This window comes from Bos indicus, chromosome 9, assembly GCF_029378745.1.
Source record: "Bos indicus isolate NIAB-ARS_2022 breed Sahiwal x Tharparkar chromosome 9, NIAB-ARS_B.indTharparkar_mat_pri_1.0, whole genome shotgun sequence".
NCBI lineage: Eukaryota > Metazoa > Chordata > Mammalia > Artiodactyla > Bovidae > Bos > Bos indicus.
The window spans coordinates 32,727,453-32,752,541 of NC_091768.1; the positions used below are offsets into that span (position 1 = coordinate 32,727,453).

Here is a 25,089-nt window from a genome sequence, read left to right on the forward strand (position 1 = left end):
GTCATCTTTGATTTCTTTCATTAGTGTCTTATAATTTTCTGTGTACAGTTCTTTTGTCCCCTTAGGTAAGTTTATTCCTAAATATTTAATTCTCTTTGTTGCAATGGTGAATGGGATTGATTCCTTCATTTCTCTTTCTGATTTTTCATTGTTAGTATATAGAAATGCAAGTGATTTCTGTGTATTGATTTTGTATTCTGCAACTTTGCTAAATTCACTGATTAGCTCAAGTAATTTTCTGATACTATCTTTAGGGTTTACTAGGTACAGTATCATGTCATCTGCAAACAGTGAGAGCTTTACTTCTTCTTTTCTGATATGGATTCCTTGTATTTCTTTTTCTTCTCTGATTGCTCTAGCTAGGACTTTCAGAACTATGTTGAACAACAGTGGAGAAAGTGGGCACCCTTGTCTTGTTCCTGTCTTAGGGGGAATGCTTTCAGTTTTTCACTATTGAGAGTAATGTTTGCTGTAGGCTTATCAAAAATGGCCTTTACTATGTTGAGGTAGTTTCCTTACATGCCCATTTTTTGAAGAGTTTTAATCATAAATGGGTGCTGAACTTTGTCAAAGGCTTTTTCTGCATCTATTGAGATGATCATATGGTTTTTATCTTTCAATTTGTTAATATGGTGTATCACATTGATTGATTTGCATATACTGAAGAATCCTTGCATTCCTGGAATAAACCCAACTTGATCATGGTGTATGAGCTTTTGATGTGTTGCTGAATTCTCTTTGCTAAAATTTTGTTGAGGATTTTTACATCTATGTTCATCAGTGATACTGGACTGTAGTTTTCTTTTTTGTGTGTTGTCTTTGTCTGGTTTTGGTATTAGGGTGATGGTGGCCTCGTAGAAAGAGTTTGGAAGTGTTCCTTCCTCTGCAATTTTATGAAAGAGTTTTAGAAGGATAGTCATTACCTCTTCTCTAAATGTTTGATAGAATTCTCCTGTGAAGCTGTCTGATCCTGGGCTTTTGTTTTTTGGGGAGATTTTTGTTCACAGCTTCAGTTTCAGTGGTTGTAATTGGGTTGTTCATAATTTCTATTTCTTCCTGGTTCAGTCTTCTCTTTTTTTCTTGATGAGTCTGGCTGAAGGCTTGTCAATTTTGTTTATTTTCTCAAAGAACTAGCTTTTAGTTTTATTAATCTTTACTATTGTTTCTTTCATTTCTTCTTCATTTATTTCTGGTTGGATCTTTATGATTTCTTCTACTAATTTTGGGTTTTTTTTTTTTTTTTTTCCAGTTTTAGGTATAAAGTTAGGTTGTCTGTTTGATGTGTTTCTTGAGGTAGGATTGTATTGCTATAAACTTCTCTTAGAACTGCTTTTGCTGCATCCCATAGGTTTTGAGTTGTCATGTTTTCATTGTCATTTGTTTCTAGAAATGTTTTTATTTCCCTTTTGATTTCTTCAGTAACCTGTTGGTTTAGAAACACACTGTTTAATCTCCATGTATTTGTGTTTCTTACAGTGTTTTTTTCTTGTAATTGATATCTAGTCTCATAGCATTGTGGTCAGAGAAGATGCTTGATACAATTTCAGTTTTCTTTAATTTACTAAGGTTTGATTTGTGACCCAAGATGTGGTCTATCCTGCTGAATGTTCCATGTGCACTTGAGAAGAAGGTGTATTCTTCTGCATTTGGATGGAATGTCCTGAAGATATTGAGATCCATCTCATCTAATGTATCACTTTAGACTTGTGCTTCCTTATTAATTTTCTGTTTTGATGATCTGTCCATTGGTGTGAGTGGGATGTTAAAGTCTCCTGCTATTACTGTGTTACTGTCAGTTTCTCCTTTTATGTCTGTTAGTGTTTGTCTTATGTATTGAGGTGCTCCTATGTTGGGTGCATAGATATTTGCAATTGTTATGTCTTCCTCTTGGCTTGATCCCTTGATCATTATGTAGTGTCTTTCCTTATCTCTTGTAACCGTCTTTATTGTAAAATCTATTGTGTCTGATACGAGGATTGCTACTTCAGCTTTCTTTTGCTCCCCATTTGTATGGAATATATTTTTCTATCCTCTCACTTTCAGTCTATATGTCTTTAGGTCCGAAGTAGGTTTGTTGTAGACGGCATATATATGGGTCTTGTTTTTGTATCTATTCAGCCAGTCTGTGTCTTTTGGTTGGAGCATTTAATCCATTTACATTTAAAGTAATTATTGATATACATGTTCCTATTGCCATTTTCTTAATTGTTTGGGGTTGACTTTATAGATCTTTTTTCTTTTCTTGTATTTCTTGACTATATAAGTCCTTTTAACATTTGTTGTAAAGCTGGTTTGGTGGTACTGAATTCTCTTAACTTTTGCTTGTCTGAAAAGCATTTTATTTGTCCATCAATTTTGAATGAGATCCTAGCTGGGTACTATAATCTTGGTTGTTAGTCTTTGCCTTTTAGTACTTTAAATATGCCTGCCATTCCCTTCTGGCTTGCAGAGTTTCTGCTGAAAGATCAGCTGTTAAGCATATGGCTTTTCCCTTGTATTTTACTTGTTGCTTCTCCCTTGCTGCTTCTAATATTCTTTCTTTGTGTTTAGTCTGTGTTAGTTTGATTAGTATGCGTCTTGGCGTGTTTCTCCTTGGGTTTATCCTGTATGGGACTCTTTGTGCCTCTTGAACTTGTATGACTATTTCCTTTTCCGTGTTGGGGAAATTTTCAAGTATAATCTCTTCAAAAGTTTTCTCATACCCTTTCTTATTCTCTTCTTCTTCTCAATACCTATAATTTGAATGTTGGTGCTTTTGATATTGTCCCAGAGGTCTCTGAGACTGTCCTCGGTTCTTTTCATTCTTTTTATTTTCTTCTGCTCTTTAGATGTTATTTCCACCATTTTATCTTCCAGCTCACTGATTCGTTCTTCTGCTTCAGATATTCTGCTACTGATTCCTTCTAGAGTATTTTTAATTTCAGTAATTGTGTTGTTTTTCTCTGGATGTTTATTCTTTAATTCTCCTAGGTCTTGGTTAATTGATTCTTGTTGCATTTTCTCCATCTTGTTTTCAAGGTTTTTGATCATCTTTACTATCATTCTGAATTCTTTTTCAGGTAGTTTGCCTATTTCCTCTTCATTTCTTTGGACTTCTGTGTTTCTAGTTTGTTTCTTCATTTGTGTAGTATTTCTCTGCCTTTTCACTTTTTTTTTAACTTAGTGTATTTGAGGTCTCCTTTTCCCAGGCTTCAAAGTTGAATTCTTTCTTTCTTTTGGTTTCTGCCCTCCTAAGGTTGGTCCAGTGGTTAGTGTAAGCTTCGTATAGGGTGAGATTTGTATGCGTTTTTGTTTGTTTGTTTTTCCTCTGCTGGGCAAGGCTGAGTGAGGTGGTAATCCTGTCTGCTGCTGATTGGGTTTGTGTTTTTGTTTTGTTTGTTGTTTAGATGAGGCGTCCTGCACAGGGTGCTATTGGTGGTTGGGTGATGCCAGGTCTTGTATTCAAGTGGTTTCCTTTGTGTGTGTTCTCACTGTTTGATACTCCCAGGGTTAGTCCTCTGGAAGTCTGGGGTCTTGGAGTCAGTGCTCCCATTCCAAAGGCTCAGGGCTTAATCTCCTTAGAAGCATCTTTCTCCTCTTTGGGCTTGGTCACCTTTCCATTCGTAGATCCCAGCTTGCTTGACAAGGTTGGGCCAGGAGACAGAAGTCCTCGCCAAGCAGGCCGGACTTGGGAGAGTGCCTAGGGCGGCAAGTCGCAACCGCAAGCTCCCCTTGGTGTGGCTCTGGTCAGAATCTGCTGTTCCCCCGCACTGCTGCTGCCACCGCTGCCTTCCCTCTCTCTCTCCCTACACCCACACCTCGTAGGAGCTCACCTGCTCCCTCACTCACGCTCTCCTTCCAAAGAACCTTCAGGTCCTGGAGAGCCCCCGAACCATCTTTTATGTTGCTGCCAGAGCCATCATTTAACCCGTAGTTCACATTTTCTCTGGGGAAATCAGAGGCAATACTAGGGGACTTCCCTGGTGGCTCAGACAGTTAAACGTCTGTCTACAATGTGGGAGACCCAGGTTCGATCCCTGGGTCCAGAAGATCCCCTGGAGAAGGAAATGGCAATCTACTCCAGTACTATTGCCTGGAAAATCCCATGGACAGAGGAGCCTGGTAGGCTACAGTCCATGGGGTCTCAAAGAGTCGGACACGACTGAGCGACTTCACTTTCACTTGGGGCTTCCCTGGTGGCTCAGAGGTTAAAGCATCTGCCTGCAATGCAGGAGACCTGGGTTCGATCCCTGGGTTGGGAAGATCCCCTGGAGAAGGAAGTGGCAACCCACTCCAGTACTCTTGCCTGGAAAATCCCATGGACAGAGGAACCTAGTGGGCTACAGTCCACAGGGTCACAAAGAGTCGGACACGACTGAGTGACTTCACTTCAGATTTCCTCAGACACCCCTTAGAACAGACATAAAGGTAGTTCCCACCTGCCTCTCTAGTCTCGTTTCTTGACATTCCTCTGTCTCAACCATTTATGCTCAACCATTTTAGAGCTGGTACTGATTTTCTTGATGTTTCTCAATTTATATCAGACTGTTCTGTTTTCTGTTTCTGTATACCTGTGTTCATTCTGCTTCCTTGGCCTCTTCAGAGAACCTGTCCCCTCTCCAGTTAGGCCACCCTGTTCTCTTCCTTATGTTGCTGTAGCCTTTGTGTCGTGGGCGGTTACCTAGGACACCTGACTGAATTTGCTTGTTTATGGAATGTATGTAAATCATTAAGAATAAGCCACCAGGTGCATTATTTTGCTGACCTCAGCACTCAGTACAATGTCTAGATCATGGATCATGAACAATAAAACAGTTAAATTAGTATTTGTTAAAATAATATGTTACCTGATTCTGAACTCAGCCCTTACCCTCAGTGATTTAGCCATTGGGCAGTTGGCTCTCAGCTTGATTCAATCATTTGGAATTCAAATGTTTAGAATCCCAGCATACACACACACACACACACACACACACACACTCAATTCTTCTTACTTTGCAGTCTGTAAAAATATAAGATAGTGCCCCTTACCACCCAAAAGATTTTCAGATTTTTGTCTCTAGTTGGGTTTGAAGAGAGCTATTAGCATGTTCCTTTTTACTCTGGGAATATTGTCATCCATTAAACCTGTTGAATTTGTGCGTATCACTGTATGAATTTATGCATTTTCACTAGCAAAATTTTAAAAGGACCAAATAGATAAGATCCATTTACTGTAGTGCAAAATTTAAACCTGAGCTTGACCTGTATTGAGTGTATAGCATTATATTTCCAATGATAATTAGGCTGAAAATCCTAAAATGCCTTTGTTACCAAAAAATGTGACATTTTCTCCATGTTCTATATCCACAGCAATGAACTGTTCAGCTGAAGAAACTGAGAATGACCACAGCCCAGAAGCACTCACTAAAAAACTGTCAGATGTATGCCAGTTACGGAGGGACATAGATGAACTACGGACCGCAATATCGGACCGCTATGCTCAGGACATGGGAGACAACTGCGTTACCCAGTGACCGGTGTTGGGCCCACAGCAACAATGACCCGTTGCAAAGTGCTGCTGTGTTCAGTTCTTCATGTTTCTCTCCAGGAGCCATGATAGAAAGTTGCAAGTGACATGTGTCTTGCTGCGTAGGTTTTTTTCTGTGGATTTGTTCTGTCGCAGAAGAATTGGGATGTGAGAAAGTTTTGAAGGGGCTTATCTAATCAGGCAAAAAAAATTAAATTGCCATTTGAAAAATATGATAAAATGTATAAGAAAAAAAAAAATCTGTATTCTCAAACTACTGACTGTAGGACCAAGCTGTGAAGAGTGCCCTTCAGATAAAGGGATAGAATTTCTTTTAATCACATAATTGTGTGTGTGTGTGTGTGTGTGCATGCATGTGTACTTATTTACAAAATTGTAAGGATTTCTAAGATCAAAGCAGAGCTTCTGAGAAAGGCACACACTATATTCTTGTGCTTCTTTTTTTTCTTCATGGAGAAGCTTGTGTTGTACTTGGGGTTTTCAAGGTTGGCTCAGCAAGAGTTCCCACCAGGCAAGTGTTGTAACAGCAGTACAGCAGCAAAACCTTTTGTGTTTTGAACGATCACTGTGCTGAGATGGTGAGGTTGTGGGGTTGGGTTGATTTTCGTACTGTAGACAGGTCAGTGATTTTTCCAGAGTGATTGTGAATCCTGTAAGAGGTGTGAAATACCGATGTGATGGTTAATCCCATTAGCATTATAATTTATGTATTACAAGGTGATTTAACATAATCGGAATTAATTTTAACATGTCCCTTACTATTTACAATTTTTATTTATAGATTATATATATATATATATATATATATCAGTGTAAACAAAGCCATATACAATTAATGCAAACCTAAGGCCTCAGATCATTATTGTAAAATGAACAAAATGACTCTGGAACAATAACTCGTTTATCCAAATCTCCAGTGTTTACATTTTCAACAGTTTTGTATCTGTTTTGAAGTTGAAACCACTTTAAGAAAAAATCAACCTGTATTCTTTATATCTGAATTATCACTAGCATAGAACAAAATCTAAACCTAAGTGATACTGAAATTCCTTTTATTAGGTAAAGTACATTAAAAACAGGGTTCTTCATAGAATATAAACTTGCCCCAGTTAGTTGTTCTTCTAGGGTATAAGATATCACGATGAAATACAACTGATTTTTTTAGTAGACATGCAATCATTTAAACTTCCAAATGAGTATTTCCCTATTTTAGTTGTATCTCGGAAGGAGTTTATATTTTATTACCTTCAGAGCATTTAGTACATTCTTTTGAATGTACTTAGTTGTGGCAATCAATGTCCTTTACACATTGGTTTTGATTTATCTCTTGATACAGCCCCAAGTCTCATTTAGGTCAAGACAACAGTAGGTAGAAGGAACAAAGGATGAAAATCAAGCTGGAGAATATTGTTTGGGGCAAGAGCAGATCACATGTCTGTTTTCTTGCCAGACTTATATTTAATGGTATAAAGGCTGCTCCTAGAAAAATATGCTCCTGAATAATTTCAGCAGTGAAAACATATTTGGGATAGACCTTCAAAGAAACTACCCAGGAAGACATTCAGCTCAGAATTTGACTTATAGACAGTTCTCAACAGTTATTCAATAGTTACATTTCAGCAATCAGTTATAATACATTGTAAGGACATCAGCCTTCCCTTCTGTTCAGTGCCTGAGTCCTCCCTGCCATTTAATGTCTTAGGATCTGAACACTAAGAAATCAGTGCATTGTAGGGATTCTGCTTCCCACGGTCCTTAAGTTAAAAAGGAGGGACTTGGTCAGTAGCAAAAATTTGGCTTTCTAAGATGTTGATCTGTTTTTGAATGTTGGTGGTTTAAGACAATCAAGGAGTAGTAAATATATACCAAAAATCTGATACAAAGAATTCTGCCTTGTAAAAATTAATATCTGTAAAAATGGTCATTTATAGTAAAGTAGATAATTAGCATCTAATAGATAATCCACAAGTGTAGCACACATTTTTACATTCTCTTTGAATAGAGTCCCCTCCCCCCACCCTCAACCTCCACAATTTTGAAAATAAAGGTACTCTGAAATGATAGTGATAATGGGCAAATAGTCACTGATTTGGATCACTAGGTTCTTACTAGAATGTATATGTTTGGGAGTTTTATGGTCATTAGTGTTGTTTAAACAAACTGTTGGTCATTTGTTTTGACTGTAGATACTTTGTTTTCCGCTTTTGTTGTGATAAAATAATTTATATTTTTAAAAAGTAAGTTTTCGAAAACTCAAAAAATTTGACTTAATTTACATATCTTGGGGTAAAAAATTTTAACCTAACAGAAAATTAACTAACTACTGCTGATATATTTCAGTTTCCCCTCCATGAAAAGGAGAATTAAGATGTAATAATTTAAGTATAACCTTGAATTACAGACTGTTTATCTCTTGGAATCTGGGTTTTGTAAAGGGTCCTAGATAATAAGCAGACAGCCTTGGAGGGAATTTTGGGGGAAATAAAGCTATTAGCAGTCTAATTTGTTAGTATTTAATTTTGATTTTTCAGAAAATTCCCTTCTCCAAGACAACCTTTTATGTTAGAATAGTAAGAATAATGATATCTCTTTAAAAACAAAGATTTTATGGTTAGACTAGGTAAGGTGGACAAGTAGAAACTCTGTAGTGTCGTGTCCTAGTTTGAAGTAGGATATTCTTAGGAGTTATTACAGTGATTATCTGTCTGAGGTGAAAATTAACCTAAGTTTTAAAGTAAATCTATTTGAAATTTGCTTAAGTATTGACTTAGGTAAGCCTTGTCTGAGTTTATTTCTTTCTGTTTTTTTTTTCAATAAGTGTGGCCCCTTTTTGTGTTTGAAATAGGAGTCAGTATTCAATGTTAACCATATTTTTATTAGTGACATTTGTTTTGATCATGACAATTTATTAAGCTGAATTAGACTTCTTTCAGTAGCTCGTTAGAGACAATCTCAAGGGCTGGAAAGTGTTGCTAAAATGGATATTGTACATTTCCACAATAATGTACAATAATGAATGACTAATGAAATTATAAATTTTGTCATAGTTCAAGACTTATTAATAGGATTCTCTTAGATGGCATTTTTAAAGGAACTACTTTATTAGGAGAATGTTCTTTCAATATCAGTAATAGTTCATTGAATAATACAGTAGCTGAGAACTTGGACTCTATTTTTACATCACATAGTTCAGCTCAGGCATATCTTTGGATTTTGGCATTCTCTTATGCAGCTTTGTATCATTGTAGATACGTAATTACAGAAATAAGCAATTCTCATAACCATGCTTACTCAGACAATGTCATTTGAAACTGCCAGTAGCTAGAGGTCTCAGAGCCAAAGTTAATTCATTTTGTTTCCATTTTTGACAGTTTTTTTTCCAGTGTTCACAAAACATAAAATTTCTAGCTTCACCCCAAAATGTCATGCTAGAAATTGCTGTATAATAATAACTTGCATTTAATCATGAAGAGGGAAAGGTTTTGGATATTTGGATTTTTATCTTATTTAAAAGAAGCATTGAGTATATTAAGAATGTAGTTTCAAATCAATGTCATTAACAACACTGTTGTAACTGCATACATGAAGAACCTTTTGTGCCTTTTTGCCTGCAGTAAGCATTCATTTCTATTTACATGAGCTGTAAGAATGTTGATGATTATTGCACCTTGTTCTTCTGTAAATAGACTTGATTAAGGATTTTCGTTTAAAGCAAGGAGGAGTTTTTGTTACTAGGTAGATACCTTAATAAACATAAAGGGAGTTATCAAATAATACGTCTTTGGAGTCCAACCTTTTCCCTGTTTAGTGAGCAGGAAACTCCTTTGGAATGTAGTCATTTGTGTGTATGTGTGTATATATGTATATGTATAGTTATTTAAATACATAAACATAAAATTCAGCATCACATTGGTGTGATGTCAAGAAGTAGTAAGGTGCTAGGTGGCTACATTAAAAGCACAGCAGAGTATACCATCAGTCACTATGACTGGTGGCTTTTATAAACTAGGTTCAGTTTTTGAACCGCCCAGAATACCTCATGTGTAAATACAATAGTCATGACTTAATTGAAATACAGTTATTGTAAAAAGAATGTGAAGCCACTGGTTGGCTTATGCCTTCTGATTATTATCCTTGCCTCTTTTTTTGTAAAGGGGTTGTTTTTTGTTTTTGTTTTTAAATAGGGTTTACAGCTAGAATTTTGAATGCCAAAGTTCTATTTATTAAATTTTAAAAAGTTTTCAATGTTAATGGCTAAGTATTTTTCCACTGGACTATTGTTTGTTGATGTTGGAATTTGTATTAACAGAAATAAATTTTTTATAAAAGATTTATGTCTACCAAGTGCCTAATGTTGATATAAAAATATATTTGAAATTTCACACTCTGAATTCTCAATGACAAGAATATGCTGGCTTGACTCTTTCAAAGTTTTCTTTATGCAAGAAAAAAATCTTACTAGAACAGGGGCACTTGTGCCTCCTATGTCTGTCTGAGGGTTTCTTTTCAGTCATTGCAAAGCGTTTTGTCAGGCCTTTTCCTTAAAGGGCACTGAGATTTTCTGATGGCATAAATGCAAGGCATGGCTATGCATTTCAGCTCATAGAATTGTATCTCTACTTTGAATTTCTAAAATTCTTATTTGAATGAAGAGTCTTCTCTCTACTTTTCCAACAGACAAAATCAGATTTCAGTTTTTTATATTGCTGAAAGATTGGCAAGGTAAATCTTTTTTATTTCCTCCCTTCTAATCAGAGATTAAAACCTTACTGAAACATATACAAATAAGACCTTGTTAAAAGATTGCTCCGCAGAGGCCTCAACATCTCAGATTGATGGCCTGGGTCCTTGTTCTAAGTCATATGTGCCTTAATGTTGCCTGCTGGTTAACATTTGGATTAGCAGCGTCTGTTTCTAGTCCAGTTAACTTGGCATTGCTGTCAAGAGTTTTTAATGAGGCATCTAATTCAGTTAACAGGAAAAAGAAGCATGCATTACAAACCCCATAGGTTGTAAGCAAATGACTTGGAAATAAAACCAGAATAGTTAAAGTCCTTGAGTATCTCCAAGGTTATTAATGAACAGTCTTCTGCTTTATAAGAAAACATATGATCATTTTGATCTGCTTTTAAAAATAAAGTTTCAATGGAGTCAGCAAAGACTTTTGATGGGGTTCATCCCAGTGATTTTGCCAGTACTTTGAGCTTCCTTTTTAGGCCAGTTTCCCAACCAACCAGTCTTTCTGTGTAGAAATACAAAGGACTCAGTTTGAAAGGAGTAAATATCCTCTTAGTGTTGGTGCAAAATGATGGCATGTGGATCCAGTAGAGCAAATTGTTTACAAATAAATAGCACTCTAACATCATGTCAGTTAAGATGGTCTCCTTGATTTAGTGGAGATTCCCATCTGAGGACTGAAATTGTGACAAAGATTTCTTCAATGTTCAAATAAAACTCTCCCTGATAAATTCAGTGTGATCACAAAAAGAAAAAAACAGCTTTCCATTTCAGCCACCTGTTTTTACTTAAACACAGTCTCACTTCACAATCTCCGTAGATTCCTTTATAATAGAAGTTTTAATGAAACATACACCTACCCTACTCTGTGACCTGGAAATTCCAGTCTAGGTGTTTACTTGAGATAAATACAAACATTCATCTAAAAAGAGACTTGGAAATGAATGTTCACAGTGATTTTATCCATAATAATCAAAAGCTGGAAATAGCCCAGGATCTGTCAGTAAGAGTTCTCTATCTAGAGTTGAAAACCAGCATTCTTTCATAACCTCAGGTTTTGATTGATTATTGAATATATGTTAATACTTTGGGGAAGATGGAGTAACATTGCATAGACAACAATGTGATGGTGTATCAGACTTCCTCTGTATACCAGAGGTACTTTTGTTTCTCTTCCCTCTGGGGCGAGCATTGTCCTTTGTCGTGCTCCCACCTGTGTTCCATGAGTCTCCACACTTGATGTGAAGCTCTTGGTTTCACCCTTCTTGAAACTCATCTTTTATGCCATTGTTTTTGAACAGCATAAAGAGCTCATCAGACTTGGAACTCTTTGAGAGCATGCATGTTGTCTTATTAGACTTTGCATTTAATAAGCCTGTAGGACATACTAATCTCCAGAGACGTGCAAATACCTGTTGTTAGCCCCAGGAAGGAAGAATGATTTCAAAGGGGAAAGAAATGGTTTTTATAGCATAGGTCATCCTTGGAGGCTGTGGGGCTTTTAATGGGACATGTAAAGTGATAATAAACCCTACTTAGGCAAGTTCCATTTTCCTCCGTCCCTTGGGCCTCTTGCTAATCTCTCCTGTGACTGTCCTCTCTCTGCCCTTCTGTGGGTTCAAGCCACAGGATTGGACACAGTTGTTTCCTAGCCCCAGTGTTCCTGGAGCATAACAATCTCATTGGGCGTTAAGCCAGCTGTGGAGGTTTTGTAAGGACAAATTCAAGGTCTTAAAGGAGGAGCAAAATGTCAGCTTAAACAGTGAATGCAGTTCCATCTATGTATATATATATGCACAAGTCTGGCGAATAGTCATTGAAGCATATAGTAACAGCTAGCATCCCTTCTACTTAAAGTAGTGTATGTCTGTGACTTGGTATCCTTCATGACTTTCAAAACTTTCTCAGTCATATTCCTCTGCATATTGTTTTTGTCCTGCTTCCTCTTTTCCCTATAACTGTGCCTCCAGTTATGTGTATCTTCTCTTTTATCCACTATGTGTCTTATGTTCTTTACTACTCTTGTTCCCTTCGTTCTTAATCTTCTCTTGTGATATGTCTTCTAATTGACTATGTCTCCTTTTGGCTATATTTAATTATCTATGAAATCCAACCGTAGAGTTGGCCAATATCAGGTTTTGTATTTTTCAGTTCTAAAACTTCCATTTGGTTCTTCCTTAGAATGTTTAGTTTTCTTTCAACATTATCGATTTTTTCACTGATTTCTTAAGCAAATTAAGCATAAATATTTTAAAGCCCATTATCTGTATCCTCAGTTTGTTTCTATTATCTGTTGTTTCTCTTCATTTTTAAAATAAAGTCTTTTGTTCTCACCTGTGTTGTTTTTTTTTTTTTCAGAGCTGAATATTTTATATGAAAATATTTAAGGCTCTAGATAATGTTATCTTTCTCCAGACAGGATTTAAATTTGCTTCTGGTAGGGCTAGGGGCACTAATCAACCTAATTAACTCAGGGCTTCAGTTGATTTAGAGCAAGGGTTTGAGCCCTTGGGAGAGTCCCCCCCCCCCCCCCCCCCCCACTGTATCTGGCTCATGTAGCAAAACCCCAACTCAAAGTAAAGGGCACTTGCCAGCACTTCCCTTCCTAAAACAGCTGTGGAGTCCAATTTTCACTTTCAATTCCAACCATTAGGTGAGCAATAACCTACAGGCCAAATTAGCCTACCACTTGGTTTTTGGAAATAAAGTTTCATTGGAACACAGTCGTGTCCATTTGTTTACCTATTGCCTAAGCTACTTCTGAGCTAAAATTGCAGAATTGAATGGTTGTAGGAGCCTATATGACTCTCAAAACCAAAATTATTTATTTGTAGAGTTTTGCTGACCCATATCCTGGATCCCTAAGTATAAGGAGAGCTCTGTCCAGTTTCTGTTTGTGTTCCCTCTTCCAGAAATGGCAAATATTCCTAAAGGAAAAATAGCCCCAAATCCCAGGGTAAACTTTTTTGTTTCTTCCTTGTACTGGATCTTGAACCTGTAATATTTTTTTTACTGCACCATTACCTCTCTGATGCCTTCAACTAGAATTTTCCCCAGAATTTTCTAATTATTCTTTGTGGGGAGGGTTGATCTGAATTTTAGTTTGCATTTATTGGAAGCAGAAATCTTTATAAGACATTTTAACCACCAGTGTTTAAAAAAATATATTTGTTTGGCTACACCAGCCTTAGTTGTGGCACACAGGATCTTCAGTCTTTCTAGTTGCAGCAGGCGGGGTCTAGTTCCCTGACCAGGGATCGAGCCCAGGTCCCCTACACTGAGAGTACAGAGTCTCAGCCTCTGGACCACCAGTTTTTAGACAAATCCAGCCTGACAGCAGGTACTCCACCATCCCTTCTTGTTGGTTAACATGTTTGCAGGGGTTTTGTCCTTCGTCCTTCTGATCTGTCCTAGTTGTTTGCTGTATGATGTAGGGTGCAGTTATTCTAGACTTGGGTCTTCCACTTGTAAGAAGTGCTATCACTACACAAAAGTTCCTTCCTTCCTAAACTATTTCAGTAGTATATTTACTTCACTAAGTTCCTGCCCCTTAAAATATATCCTGCATATCTGCTTCTGAATCGTCAAAATGGCAGTTTTAATCAGGCTCTCAAAAACCTTCAGTGATTCTCATTGTCTAAGGAAATCCTTGACATTTAAGCTTTTTTTTTTTTCTTCATCCTATTTTTTAAGTTTTCTATTTCCCTAGTCTGGTCAAAATATATTGGTCACATAAACTGATCAATGTGGACATTCAGCTCTGCTAAAAAAAAAAATACCAAATAATTCAGTCAATGCTTCTTTCTCATATAAAATGAATTTCCTCCCATTTATACTCTTCAAAGTTTATTTCAGATGGCATTATGTCTAACCATATTTTCCTTATCTTTCTATGCCTCATAGTGGTTTATACCTGGTTCACATTCAATAAACATGGTTTTCATTGGAAATAAGAGTTGTGTTCTAAGATATTTGCTTTGAGTAATTCTTCAATATTTCTGTTATAGAAACATAACTATTCTTCATTGGAGCACTGTCTTTTATTATTCCATAAGTATTTGAATATTAATAAAGTAAATAAACTTGCTAAAATTAATGAAGTTATTCCTAGCATTGGAGTGGCTAAATAGTAATAGATAATAACTATTATATAAAGGTTATTATCAGATAGAGTGTTGACAGATTTCTTATAACAAACTATTGATAGCAGTTGAATAATTTTAATTCAGAGATTTCCTATTTTTATTCGAGTAGTAAGGTAAACCATGTGACTAGTATCTAAGAATTCTAATATGTTAAAAACTTAGAGCCCTTATTAATTCTACAAATCTCAAATCTCTGGATAGTTTTATGTAAGTATTTTTAAGAGTAGACTCAGATTAGTTAATTTAAGAATCCAGTGGAAGATGTATGGAAAGTGTGCTTGAAAGGATATGTGTTTTAAAACTTTTTTACCTAGATTAGAATCTCTAATTTCTTAATGTATGTAAGGTGGGGTAAAAATCTTCTTCATAACCTTTGTGTAGTATTTAAATCTGTGATGAAAAACAAATTCTATTTGTGTCTTTGAAAAATTTGACCTCAATAGTTCTGTCTTGTTGGCAAGTGGTAAGTAGTATACAGAGCAATAACCAAAAAGATATATACAAAATATATACAAAAGCAACAACCACTCTAATGGTAGAGAGTGAAGAGGAACTAGAGAACCTGTTGATGAGGATGAAAGAGAAGAGTGAAAAAGCTGGCTTAACACTCAACATTCAAAAAACGAAGATCATGGCATCCAGTCCCATCACTTCATGGCAAACAGAAGGGGAAAAAGTGGAAGCAGTGACAGATTTTATTTTCTTAGTCTTCAAAATCAATGAATATGATGGTTGCAGTCACAAAATTAAAAGATGCTTGCTTCTTGGAATAAAAGCTGTGATAAACCTATACAGCATATTAGAAAGCAGAGACATCACTTTGCCAACAATGGTCCATATAGTCAAAGCTATGGTTTTTCCAGTAGTCATGTATGGATGTGAGAGTTGGACCATAAAGAAGTCTAAGCACCAAAGAATTGATGCTTTCAAATTGTGATACTTGAGAAGACTCTTGAGAGTTTATTGGGCTGCAAGAGATCAAACCAGTCAATCCTAAAGGAAACCAGTCCTGAATATTCACTGAAAGGACTGATGTTGAAGCTGAAGCTCTAATACTTTGGCCACCTGATGCAAAGAGCCAAGTTATCAGAAAAGGCCCTGATGCTGGGGAAGATTGAAGGCAAAAGGAGAGGGGAACAGCAGAGGATGGGATGGTTAGATAGGATCACCGACTCAGTGGATATGTATTTGAGCAAAGTCTGGGAGATAGTGGAGGACAGAGGATTCTGGTGTGCTGCAGTTGCAAAGAGTTGGACATGACTTAGCTGAACAACAACAACTTAACTGAACAACAACAACCAGCTAGAGCTAGAAAATGTTCCTAGAGTACATATTATAATGGAGAATGAAGAGTAGTGGAATCAAATGCCAACTATGTTGAGGACACCAAGGATTGGTGAGCTTGGAGGAATGGGAAGAGTTTTTAATCTGGGTTTTGAGTTCAGAATGCAAGTGATACTAACTTTTATTTGCAAAAAGTGTGGCAAAATGTGTAAGGATTTATGAATCAATGCTAATATTTGCCCATCAATGAATCTGGGGCAGAAGCGGAAAAAAAGAATGAATCTGGAGAAGAAAGAAGGGAATAGCATCGCTCTAGCTCAACATTCAGAAAACGAAGATCATGGCATCCGGTCCCATCACTTCATGGGAAATAGATGGGGAAACAGTGGAAACAGTGTCAGACTTTATTTTGGGGGGCTCCAAAATCACTGCAGATGGTGACTGCAGCCATGAAATTAAAAGACGCTTACTCCTTGGAAGGAAAGCTATGACCAACCTAGATAGCATATTCAAAAGCAGAGACATTACTTTGCCAACAAAGTTTCATCTAGTCAAGGCTATGGTTTTTCCTGTGGTCATGTATGGATGTGAGAGTTGGACTGTGAAGAAGGCTGAGTGCTGAAGAATTGATGCTTTTGAAGTGTGGTGTTGGAGAAGACTCTTGAGAGTCCCTTGGACTGCAAGGAGATCCAACCAGTCCATTCTGAAGGAGATCAGTCCTGGGTGTTCTATGGAAGGACTGATGCTAAAGCTGAAATTCCAGTACTTTGGCCACCTCATGCGAAGAGTTGACTCATTGGAAAAGACTCTGATGCTGGGAGGGATTGGGGGCAGGAGGAGAAGGGGATGACAGAGGATGAGATGGCTGGATGGCATCACTGACTCGATGGACGTGAGTCTCAGTGAACTCCAGGAGTTGGTGATGGACAAGGAGGCCTGGCATGCTGCTATTCATGGGGTCACAAAGAGTTGGACACGACTGAGCGACTGAACTGAACTGAACTGATGATACTCAGGAAGGCCCCATTACTGATAGGAGGAATGCTTGCTTCTGTTTCATGTGAATGAGCAATGTATGGGGGATTGCTTATTCCAAAACATCTGTCAGTATTTCACAACTAGTGATTCACACTTTTGAACAGCTAGTATGATTCACATTTTACTCAGCTTGAATTTCTCTTTTAATAGATTTTGTTTTTAGAGAAACTTTGGGTTTACAGAAAAGCTGCACAGAAAATATACCCATTCTCATTCCAGCTCTGCACACAATTTCTCCTACTATTAACATCTTGCATTAGTGTGATACATTCTTTGTAAGTGATGAGCCAATACTGATCTATTATTTTTACTAAAGTCTGTAGTTTATAGTGGGGCTTCTCTGTTGGCTCAGTAGTAAAGAATACGCCTGCAATGCGGGAGACTTGGGTTCGGTCCCTGAGTCAGGAAGATCCCCTGGAGCAGGAAATGACAATCTACTCCAGTATTCTTGCTTGGGAAATTCCATGGACAGAGGGGCCTGGCGGGCTACAGTCCATGGGGTCAAAAAAGAGTTGGGCACAACTTGGCGACTACACAATGTAGTTTACAATAGGCTTCATCTCTGAACAGCTCTCTGGGTTTTGGCAAATACCACCACTGTCAGGCACCCACCACTGCAGGACTAAACACAACAGTGTGACCACCCTAAAAATCTTCTGTGCTCCATTTATTTATTCCTCCCTGTGGCTAAACCCTTCTCAACCACTGCTCTTTTCACTGTCTCCACGATATCGCCTTTTCCAAAGTGTCATATAGTTGTGATTATATTGTATATAACCTCTTCTGATTGGCTTCTGAAACTTTACAGTGTGCATGTAGGATTTATCCATATGCCTTGATAGCTTATTTCTATGGCTTAAGAGCTTATTCTTATCACTGAATATTCCATTGTATGGAGATACCATGGTTTATCCATTCACTTATTGAAGGACACTTGGTTGTTTCCAGGTTTTTGGCAATTGTGAATATAAAGATTCTATAAGCTTTTGTGTGCAGGTTTTCGTGTGGACATATTTTCAACTTTTTTTGAATAAATATCTAGAAGTGCAATTGCCCGGTTATATGGTCTGCTGCTGCTGCTGCTGCTAAGTCGCTTCAGTCGTGTCCGACTCTGTGTGACCCCATAGATGGCAGACCACCAGGCTCCCCCATCCCTGGGATTCTCCAGGCAAGAACACGGGAGTGGGTTGCCATTTCCTTCTCCAATGCATGAAAGTGAAAAGTGAAAGTGAAGTTGCTCAGTCGCATCCGACTCTTAGCGACCCCATGGACTGCAGCCTACCAGGCTCCTCTGTCCATGGGATTTTCGGGGCAAGAGTACTGGAGTGGGGTGCCATTGCCCCCTCCGGGTTATATAGTATATATAGCCTATAAAACACTGCCAAGCTGTCTTCCAGAATGACTTATCATTTTGCTTTCTCATCAGCAATGAATGAGACTTCCAACTGCATTTGGTGTTATCACTGTTTTGGACTTTAAATTCTAATAGGTGTGGAGTGGCATGTCATTATTGTTTTAATTTGCATTTCCCTGATACTATACAATGTTGAGCATATTTTCATACTCTTATTTACCATTTCTGTCTTCTTTGGTGAAATGTCTGTTCGAATCTCTTGCCCATTTTTAAAATTGAGTTGTTTGGTTTCTTATTGTAGAATTTTAAGAGTTCTCTGTACATTTTGGACAGAAGTCGTTTATCAGATGTGTATGGGCTATGGTTTATATTTCCAGTCTATGGCTTATATTTGATTCTCTTGAAAGTGTCTTTCTCAAGATGGAAGTTTTAATTTTTAACAAAGTTCAACTTTTAAATTTTTTCTCTGATGGATTATGTTTTTGATGGGGTCCCTAAAAAAGTCATCACCCAACCTCAAGGTTGCATAGATTTTTCTCCTATGTTCTCTTCTAGGAGTTTTGTAGCTTTCATTTTACATTTAGATCTTGACCCATTTTAAGTTAATTTTTGTGAGAGCTCTAAGGTCTGTATCTAGATCCACATTTTGCATGTGCATATCCTGTTGTTCAGCACCATTTTCTGAGAGGACTATCCTTTCTCCATTTATTGCCTTTGCTCTTTGTCAAAGATCAGTTGACTGTAAACTCAGGGGTTGCAATTCACTTTTAAAATAAAGCTCCAAATAAATAAATAAAATGAATTTCCTTTTGGGAAAGGTAAGATTATGAATATTTTAATGTGAAAGAGTTATTCAAAATCTTCTCCTGACAGCAGGTTATTAAATGCACTGTTTTTCCACATTTTTTATGACTTCTGCCTGGAAAGTTTTCTAGACCATCTCTGCTCCAGAGCTAAGGAAAAACTGGGATACAAGCCATAGCAAATATGAATTCATTTGGCTTGCTTGACCAGGTTAGAGAGTACTGACTGTTGAGTACTCATAATGGGTTGGCAGAAATTGACAACTAAAATATAGCAAAGGCATACTCTAATGTCTTCTCAATTTTGTCCAGGGCCTGAGTATGTGGGGATGAGGAAAGTGAAAATGTTAGTTGCTCAGTCGTGTCTGACTCTTTCTGGCCCCCATGGACTATAGCCTGCCAGGCTCCTCTAGTCCATGGACTAGAATTACATAGAATTCTCCAGGCAAGAATACTGGAGTGGGTTGCCATTCCCTTTTCCAGGGGCTCTTTGGGACCCAGGGATCAAACCCAGATCTACTGCATTGCAGGTAGATCTGCATTACCATCTTGAGTCACCAGGGAAGCCCCTGGAGATGAGGGGTTACCTGAAATTAGAACTTTAGTCTTGTAGAACTTTAATCCTCATCCTCTAGGTAAGGAACTGGGCAGCTTACATCCCTGTCCAGTGATTTACTTACAGTGTAAATTGTTAGGTTGTTTGAATGTAGTAGCCATTGCATTGTCATTACGCTGTTAGTTATTTTTAGAATAATGTTGCTGTCAATCTTAGCTTTGATGTATGTAATAATTCACAAAGCAAACCAAATGAATTCACATTTCCTATGGCTATATCCACGTTTTTCCTTAGGTCAGGAGAAGAGCTGTTCTAGAAAGCTTTCCAGACAGAAGTCTTAAAAAATGAGGATTACTGTGGAAAAAGAGTGCATTTAATAACCTTGAACTATCAGTCCATATATGCAGTGATTAATACTTTCATATGAGAGCCCTATTCCAGGAGTACATAACAGGAATATATAATTCACTTAAATTTAACCTAATAAAGCAGAGACATTACTTTGCCAACAAAGGTCCGTCTAGTCAAGGCTATGGTTTTTCCTGTGGTCATGTATGGATGTGAGAGTTGGACTGTGAAGATAGCTGAGTGCCAAAGAATTGATGCTTTTGAACTGTGGTATTGGAGAAGACTCTTGAGAGTCCCTTGGACTGCAAGGAGATCCAACCAGTCCATTCTGAAGGAGATCAGTCCTGGGTGTTCTTTGGAAGGAATGATGCTAAAGCTGAAACTCCAGTACTTTAGCCACCTTATGCGAAGAGTTGACTCATTGGAAAAGACTCTGATGTTGGGAGGGCTTGAGGGCAGGAGGAGAAGGGGATGAAAGAGGATGAGATGGTTGGATGGCATTACCGACTCGATGGACGTGAGATTGAGTGAACTCCAGGAGTTGGTGATGGACAGGGAGGCCTGGCGTGCTTCGATTCATGGGGTCGCAAAGAGTCGGACAAGACTGAGCGACTGAACTGAACTGAACTGAATAGCTAGATTTAATTTTCAGTAAAAATTGAAGACTTCAGTCTGAAAGTAGTGGCATGTTTTGTTCCATAAATCTATAAAGGGTAATTTTTTAAAGTAATATGACTCATGAATATGAAGTGAACATGTGTCAAAGATTTTATTTAACTCATTAATTAAATGCGGGAACTGGAAAAGCTGTTACAGCTAATTCAAAAGATAATCCAAAGAACAAACACATTTATAAATCAGGAATACTGAAATGAATTTGCAAGTGGTTTCAAAATGCTATTCCTTCGTGGGGAAAAGAAGTCAACCAAACCTCCACTAGTGAGAATTTATTTCATATGGATAAACAAGAATTGTCAGTAAGCAATTATTTTACCTCATTATCAGTTTTCTACAACTTATAGGAGTTGTAAAATAGCTTCAAGGCAATGATAGGCTTAAATCAGATAGCCTAGAAGACTGTACTCTGAACAATGCATAATTTTCTATTGAAGACATTCAGTAACCAGTTTTGCTTACTGCAAATTTCCTCACAAATTTTTCTGTGCTTCAATTCTTTAGCTCGTAGGGCATTTGTATGACTTCAAAGATTGTTGAGGCTTCTGGGTATAGATGATGTTTATAAAGTCTTCTTGAATCCAATCCAGACGTGCGATGTTTCTCACCAGGCTACCTTAGGCAAAGCACTGAAAGAGACAGGGACAGATTGTGAACCACAGCCGTAAATGTATTCTGTTTAAATATGCGTATTTATATAAATAAATAAGCATAAATAAATCCTTACTCCACTTGGCTTTTACTCTCTATTTTTTGGAAGCACACCTTTATTTTTCTCTCATTACTGAATAGATAGTTTTGTAGCTTATGACCCATGTGTTTCAGCTTGTTTATCTGCTGCTGCTGCTGCTGCTGCTGCTATGCACTTCAGTCGTGCCTGACTCTGTGAGACCCCAGAGATGGCAGCCCACCAGGCTCCGCCGTCTCTGGGATTCTCCAGGCAAGAACACTGGAGTGGGTTGCCATTTCCTTCTCCAATGCATGAAAATGAAAAGTGAAAGTGAAGTCACTCAGTCGTGTCCGACTCCTAGCGACCCCGTGGACTTCAGCCCACCAGGCTCCTCCATCCATGGGATTTGCCAGGCAAGAGTACTGGTTATATATCTGATACATAGGCAATAGTGGATTGCCTTATCTCTACACTTTGAGGAGATAATACTTTCTACCATTAATATATTAACTAGTATTTGTTATTTCCTCTGGATTCGTTCTTTATACAGATTTAGATGTTTAGGAAGGCTCTTTCTAAAGAATGCCACAGAAAGAGGTCAGCAATAATTTTGTGTGAATTTTCTCCTTTCAGTTTCCCAGAGTCCCAGAGACCATTGTCAACAAGAAGGAGATTGAGGTTGGGAATGGGAGATAGATGTAAGTCATGATACTCTACAGGGAACTTGCTGAAAGGAACACGTAAAGGCAGATTGGAAGAAGAGCTGTTTGTAATTATATTCCTTCCTATATTAAGAATGTTGTCAACAGCTGGTTTGGAAATCATACAAGATATATTAGTGGATTTCAACCTCATGAGGAGTAATCTTTATCCTTGAATGACCCCATCTAGTGAAAAAGTTTATTTTTAAAATAAATTAAAAAATCTCCTGTCAGCTGTGTGCTAATCCAAGTCATAAGAAATCCTCTTTTATATTTAGAGGGCAGAGTAAAAAAGTTCAGTTTCTTGTATAATATTGATATCTTTCCAGGTCTAATAGACAAGGAAATGTCTAGTTTTGAGGTTGGAAACTGAAATCTAATTTGTTATGATTTCTAAATTTAAATCATATATTTGTAGGAATAGATTATTAAACATTGTTTTCTTTCAATTAAAAAAGAGAAGTCCTCTTTTTATCTTGATACTTCTTCATATTAAGAACATTCAGTTCAGTTCAGTCACTCAGTGGTGTCCCACTCTTTGCGACCCCATGAATCAAGCACACCAGGCCTCCCTGTCTATCACCAACTCCCGGAGTTCACTCAGACTCACATCCATTGAGTCAGTGATGCCATCCAGCCATCTCATCCTCTGTCATCCCCTTCTTCTCCTGCCCCCAATCCCTCCCAGCATTAGAGTCTTTTCCAATGAGTCAACTCTTCGCATGAGGTGGCCAAAGTACTGGAGTTTCAGCTTTAGCATCATTCCTTCCAAAGAAATCCCAGGGCTGATCTCATTTAGAATGCACTGGTTGGATCTCCTTGCAGTCTAAGGGACTCTCGAGAGTCTTCTCCAACACCACAGTTCAAAAGCATCAATTCTTCGGCACTCAGCCTTCTTCACAGTCCAACTCTCACATCCATACATGACCACAGGAAAAACCATAGCCTTGACTAGATGGACCTTTGTTGGCAAAGTAATGTCTCTGCTTTTGAATATGCTATCTAGATTGGTCATAACTTTCCTTCCAAGAAGTAAGCGTCTTTTAATTTCATGGCTGCAGTCACCATCTGCAGTGAAGCAAATACAGTCAAAGCAGGTAAAGCTCCTGTACTAGGCTGACTAGTGTTCGTCACTCAGTTGTGTGTGACTCTTTGTGACCCTTCAGACTATAACCCATGAGGCTCCTCTGTCCATTGTATTATCCAAGCAAGAAAACTGGAGTGTGTAGCCATTCCCTTCTCCACAGGATCTTCCCAACCCAGGGATGGAACTTGGGTCTCATGCATTGCAGGCAGATTCTTTTACCATCTGAGCCACCAGGGAAGCCCCACTAGGTTGACTAGCTGACTAGGTTGACTTGTGTTCCCCCAAATTGATGTCCACCTGGAATTTCACATCTTGTTTCAGAAGTCCACCCTCCAGAGGTATGGTCTTGCAGATGTAATTAGTTAAAATTAGATCATATTAGATTAGGAAGGGCCCTACTCCAATAATTAGTGTCCCTATAAGGAGAAATATCTGAAATGCCGAGAGGGAGGAATACTGTGTAAAACAGGGATAGAGACTGGAGTGGGGCATCTCCAGGCCAAGGAGGACCAAGGCTGCTGATGACCACCAGAGGCAAGGAAGAGGCAAGGAAGGACTCTTCCCTAAAATTTTGAGAGCACAGTCCTGTTCACACCTTGGCTTTGAACTTCTAGCCTCCAGTGTTACCAAACCAGTTTCCTTGGCCCAACAGGTAGCAAGCCAAACACCAAGACGTCAATGTTTGCAGCAGAGAGTTTATTCATGAGGCAGCCAACTGAGGAGATAGGAGAGCAATCTCAGACCCGCCTCCCTGAAGATGGGGGACTTGGGACATTGATGGGTGAGGAGTATAGGATGGTCAGAGGTGGAGAGGAAAGTGACTGCAGGGGGGGAAAGGTGACATAATCATCTTCCTGCACAGGCGCAACTGAACTACATGCTTCCTCATGCTGCTGCTACTGCTGCTGCTAAGTTGCTTCAGTCGTGTCTGACTCTCTGAGACCCCATAGATGGCAGCCCACCAGGCTCCCCCATCCCTGGGATTCTCTAGGCAAGAACACTGGAGTGGGTTGCCATTTCCTTCTCCAATGCATGAAAGTGAAAAGTGAAAGTGAAGTTGCTCAGTCGTGTCCGACTCCTAGTGACTCCATGGACTGCAGCCCACCAGGCTCCTCCATCCATGGGATTTTCCAGGCAAGAGTACTGGAGTGGGGTGCCATTGCCTTCTCATGGGACACATGCAAATCTGGGGGAAGTTAGTGTAAAATGTGGGGAAATTTGGGGCTTCGACATCAAAAGGTCACCTACTGGCAAGCAAGTCTATGCTGTGCAGATGCAGGTCAGCCCTGTCTGTTCTATCTAGTTTAAGCCAGTTTTGTTGTGTTACAGGCAGACGTTTTTTAAAAAATAAACTGTTCCCTTATCTACTGTTCTGTAAAGACAAACCATATGGGCCTTGTTTCTGTAGTGTAGTGGTTATCACATTCGCCTCACATGCCAGAGGTCCCTGGTTCAAAACTGGGTGGAAACAGACTTTCAGAAGCCTCAGGGTCTCTGTTAGTCACTAATTTCTATTAACACTATGGGGCATGGTTTCAGGGTTTTGTTTTGTTTTGTTTTGCTTTTTAACTATGTGGAGTACTGTTTCATAAGAATTGTGAGCGAACACATTTTGCTGTTTTCAGCTACCCGTGGTAGTCTCAGAAACTAATCCAGCACCCTTAAGCAAATTGGAGGTGAGGAATGACTTGGCTTCTTTGTCCCCAGCAAACCTCCTTCTCACTCTTGCTTACATTTGTGTTGATGGGCTTTTCATTCCAGTGCTCTAAACGGCATCTGGGAAACCATGTTTCAGAGGATGAAAGACTCTGAGGTCCTGTCAGACGCTGCAGCACCTAGTCTGGGAAGGCTTTCAGGGCAAGTGGAAACTTCCCAATATATTTGAAAGAACTAAGGGCACGTCTCTCCAGAGAAAAGGCTTTCAAACAAACAAGAACTGCAGCTCCTCTCCTACCTCCAAACAAGTCCCTCAGCTCAGAAAGTCCCTGATACTGGGACGCATCTGGATGTTTGCTCATTTGTCACGTTCCCCTGTCATCACTTCCTGCGCCACCCCTGGGTCTCCTGAGTACTTCTCCCAGGAAACAGGTCCTTCAAACTTGCAGCTGTGATCTACAGTGCAGAGGACACATAACTAAAGCTTGCTGCTAGAACTTAATTCAGAATCTTCTCAACAAACATC

The 25,089-nt window shown here is 38.6% G+C and overlaps 1 protein-coding gene and 1 long non-coding RNA gene across 8 annotated transcripts in view; one reads left to right on the top strand and one right to left on the bottom strand.

Annotated features, from left to right (window-relative positions):
• Positions 1-9,839, top strand: part of CEP85L (centrosomal protein 85 like) — a 206,046-nt gene extending 196,207 nt beyond the window's left edge. For 5 of the 6 annotated variants that reach the window (XM_070795914.1, XM_070795911.1, XM_070795912.1 and 2 more), the window contains one exon: positions 5,332-9,839. In XM_070795914.1, the coding sequence (XP_070652015.1) occupies positions 5,332-5,495 (164 nt within the window). In that variant the 3' untranslated portion in view covers positions 5,496-9,839. The remainder of the gene's footprint in view (positions 1-5,331) is intronic. The other variant, XM_070795915.1, reaches the window with a different exon arrangement.
• The window catches only part of LOC109563786 (uncharacterized), a 38,020-nt gene continuing 18,843 nt past the window's right edge, over positions 5,913-25,089 (bottom strand). The window contains exons 4-5 of one of the 2 annotated variants that reach the window (XR_011568418.1): positions 20,912-21,078; positions 5,913-6,159 (exon numbers count right to left, since the gene is read on the bottom strand). This is a non-coding gene — a long non-coding RNA (uncharacterized lncRNA). Of the gene's footprint in view, positions 6,160-20,519; positions 21,079-25,089 lie in introns of those variants that run through there. The other variant, XR_011568417.1, reaches the window with a different exon arrangement.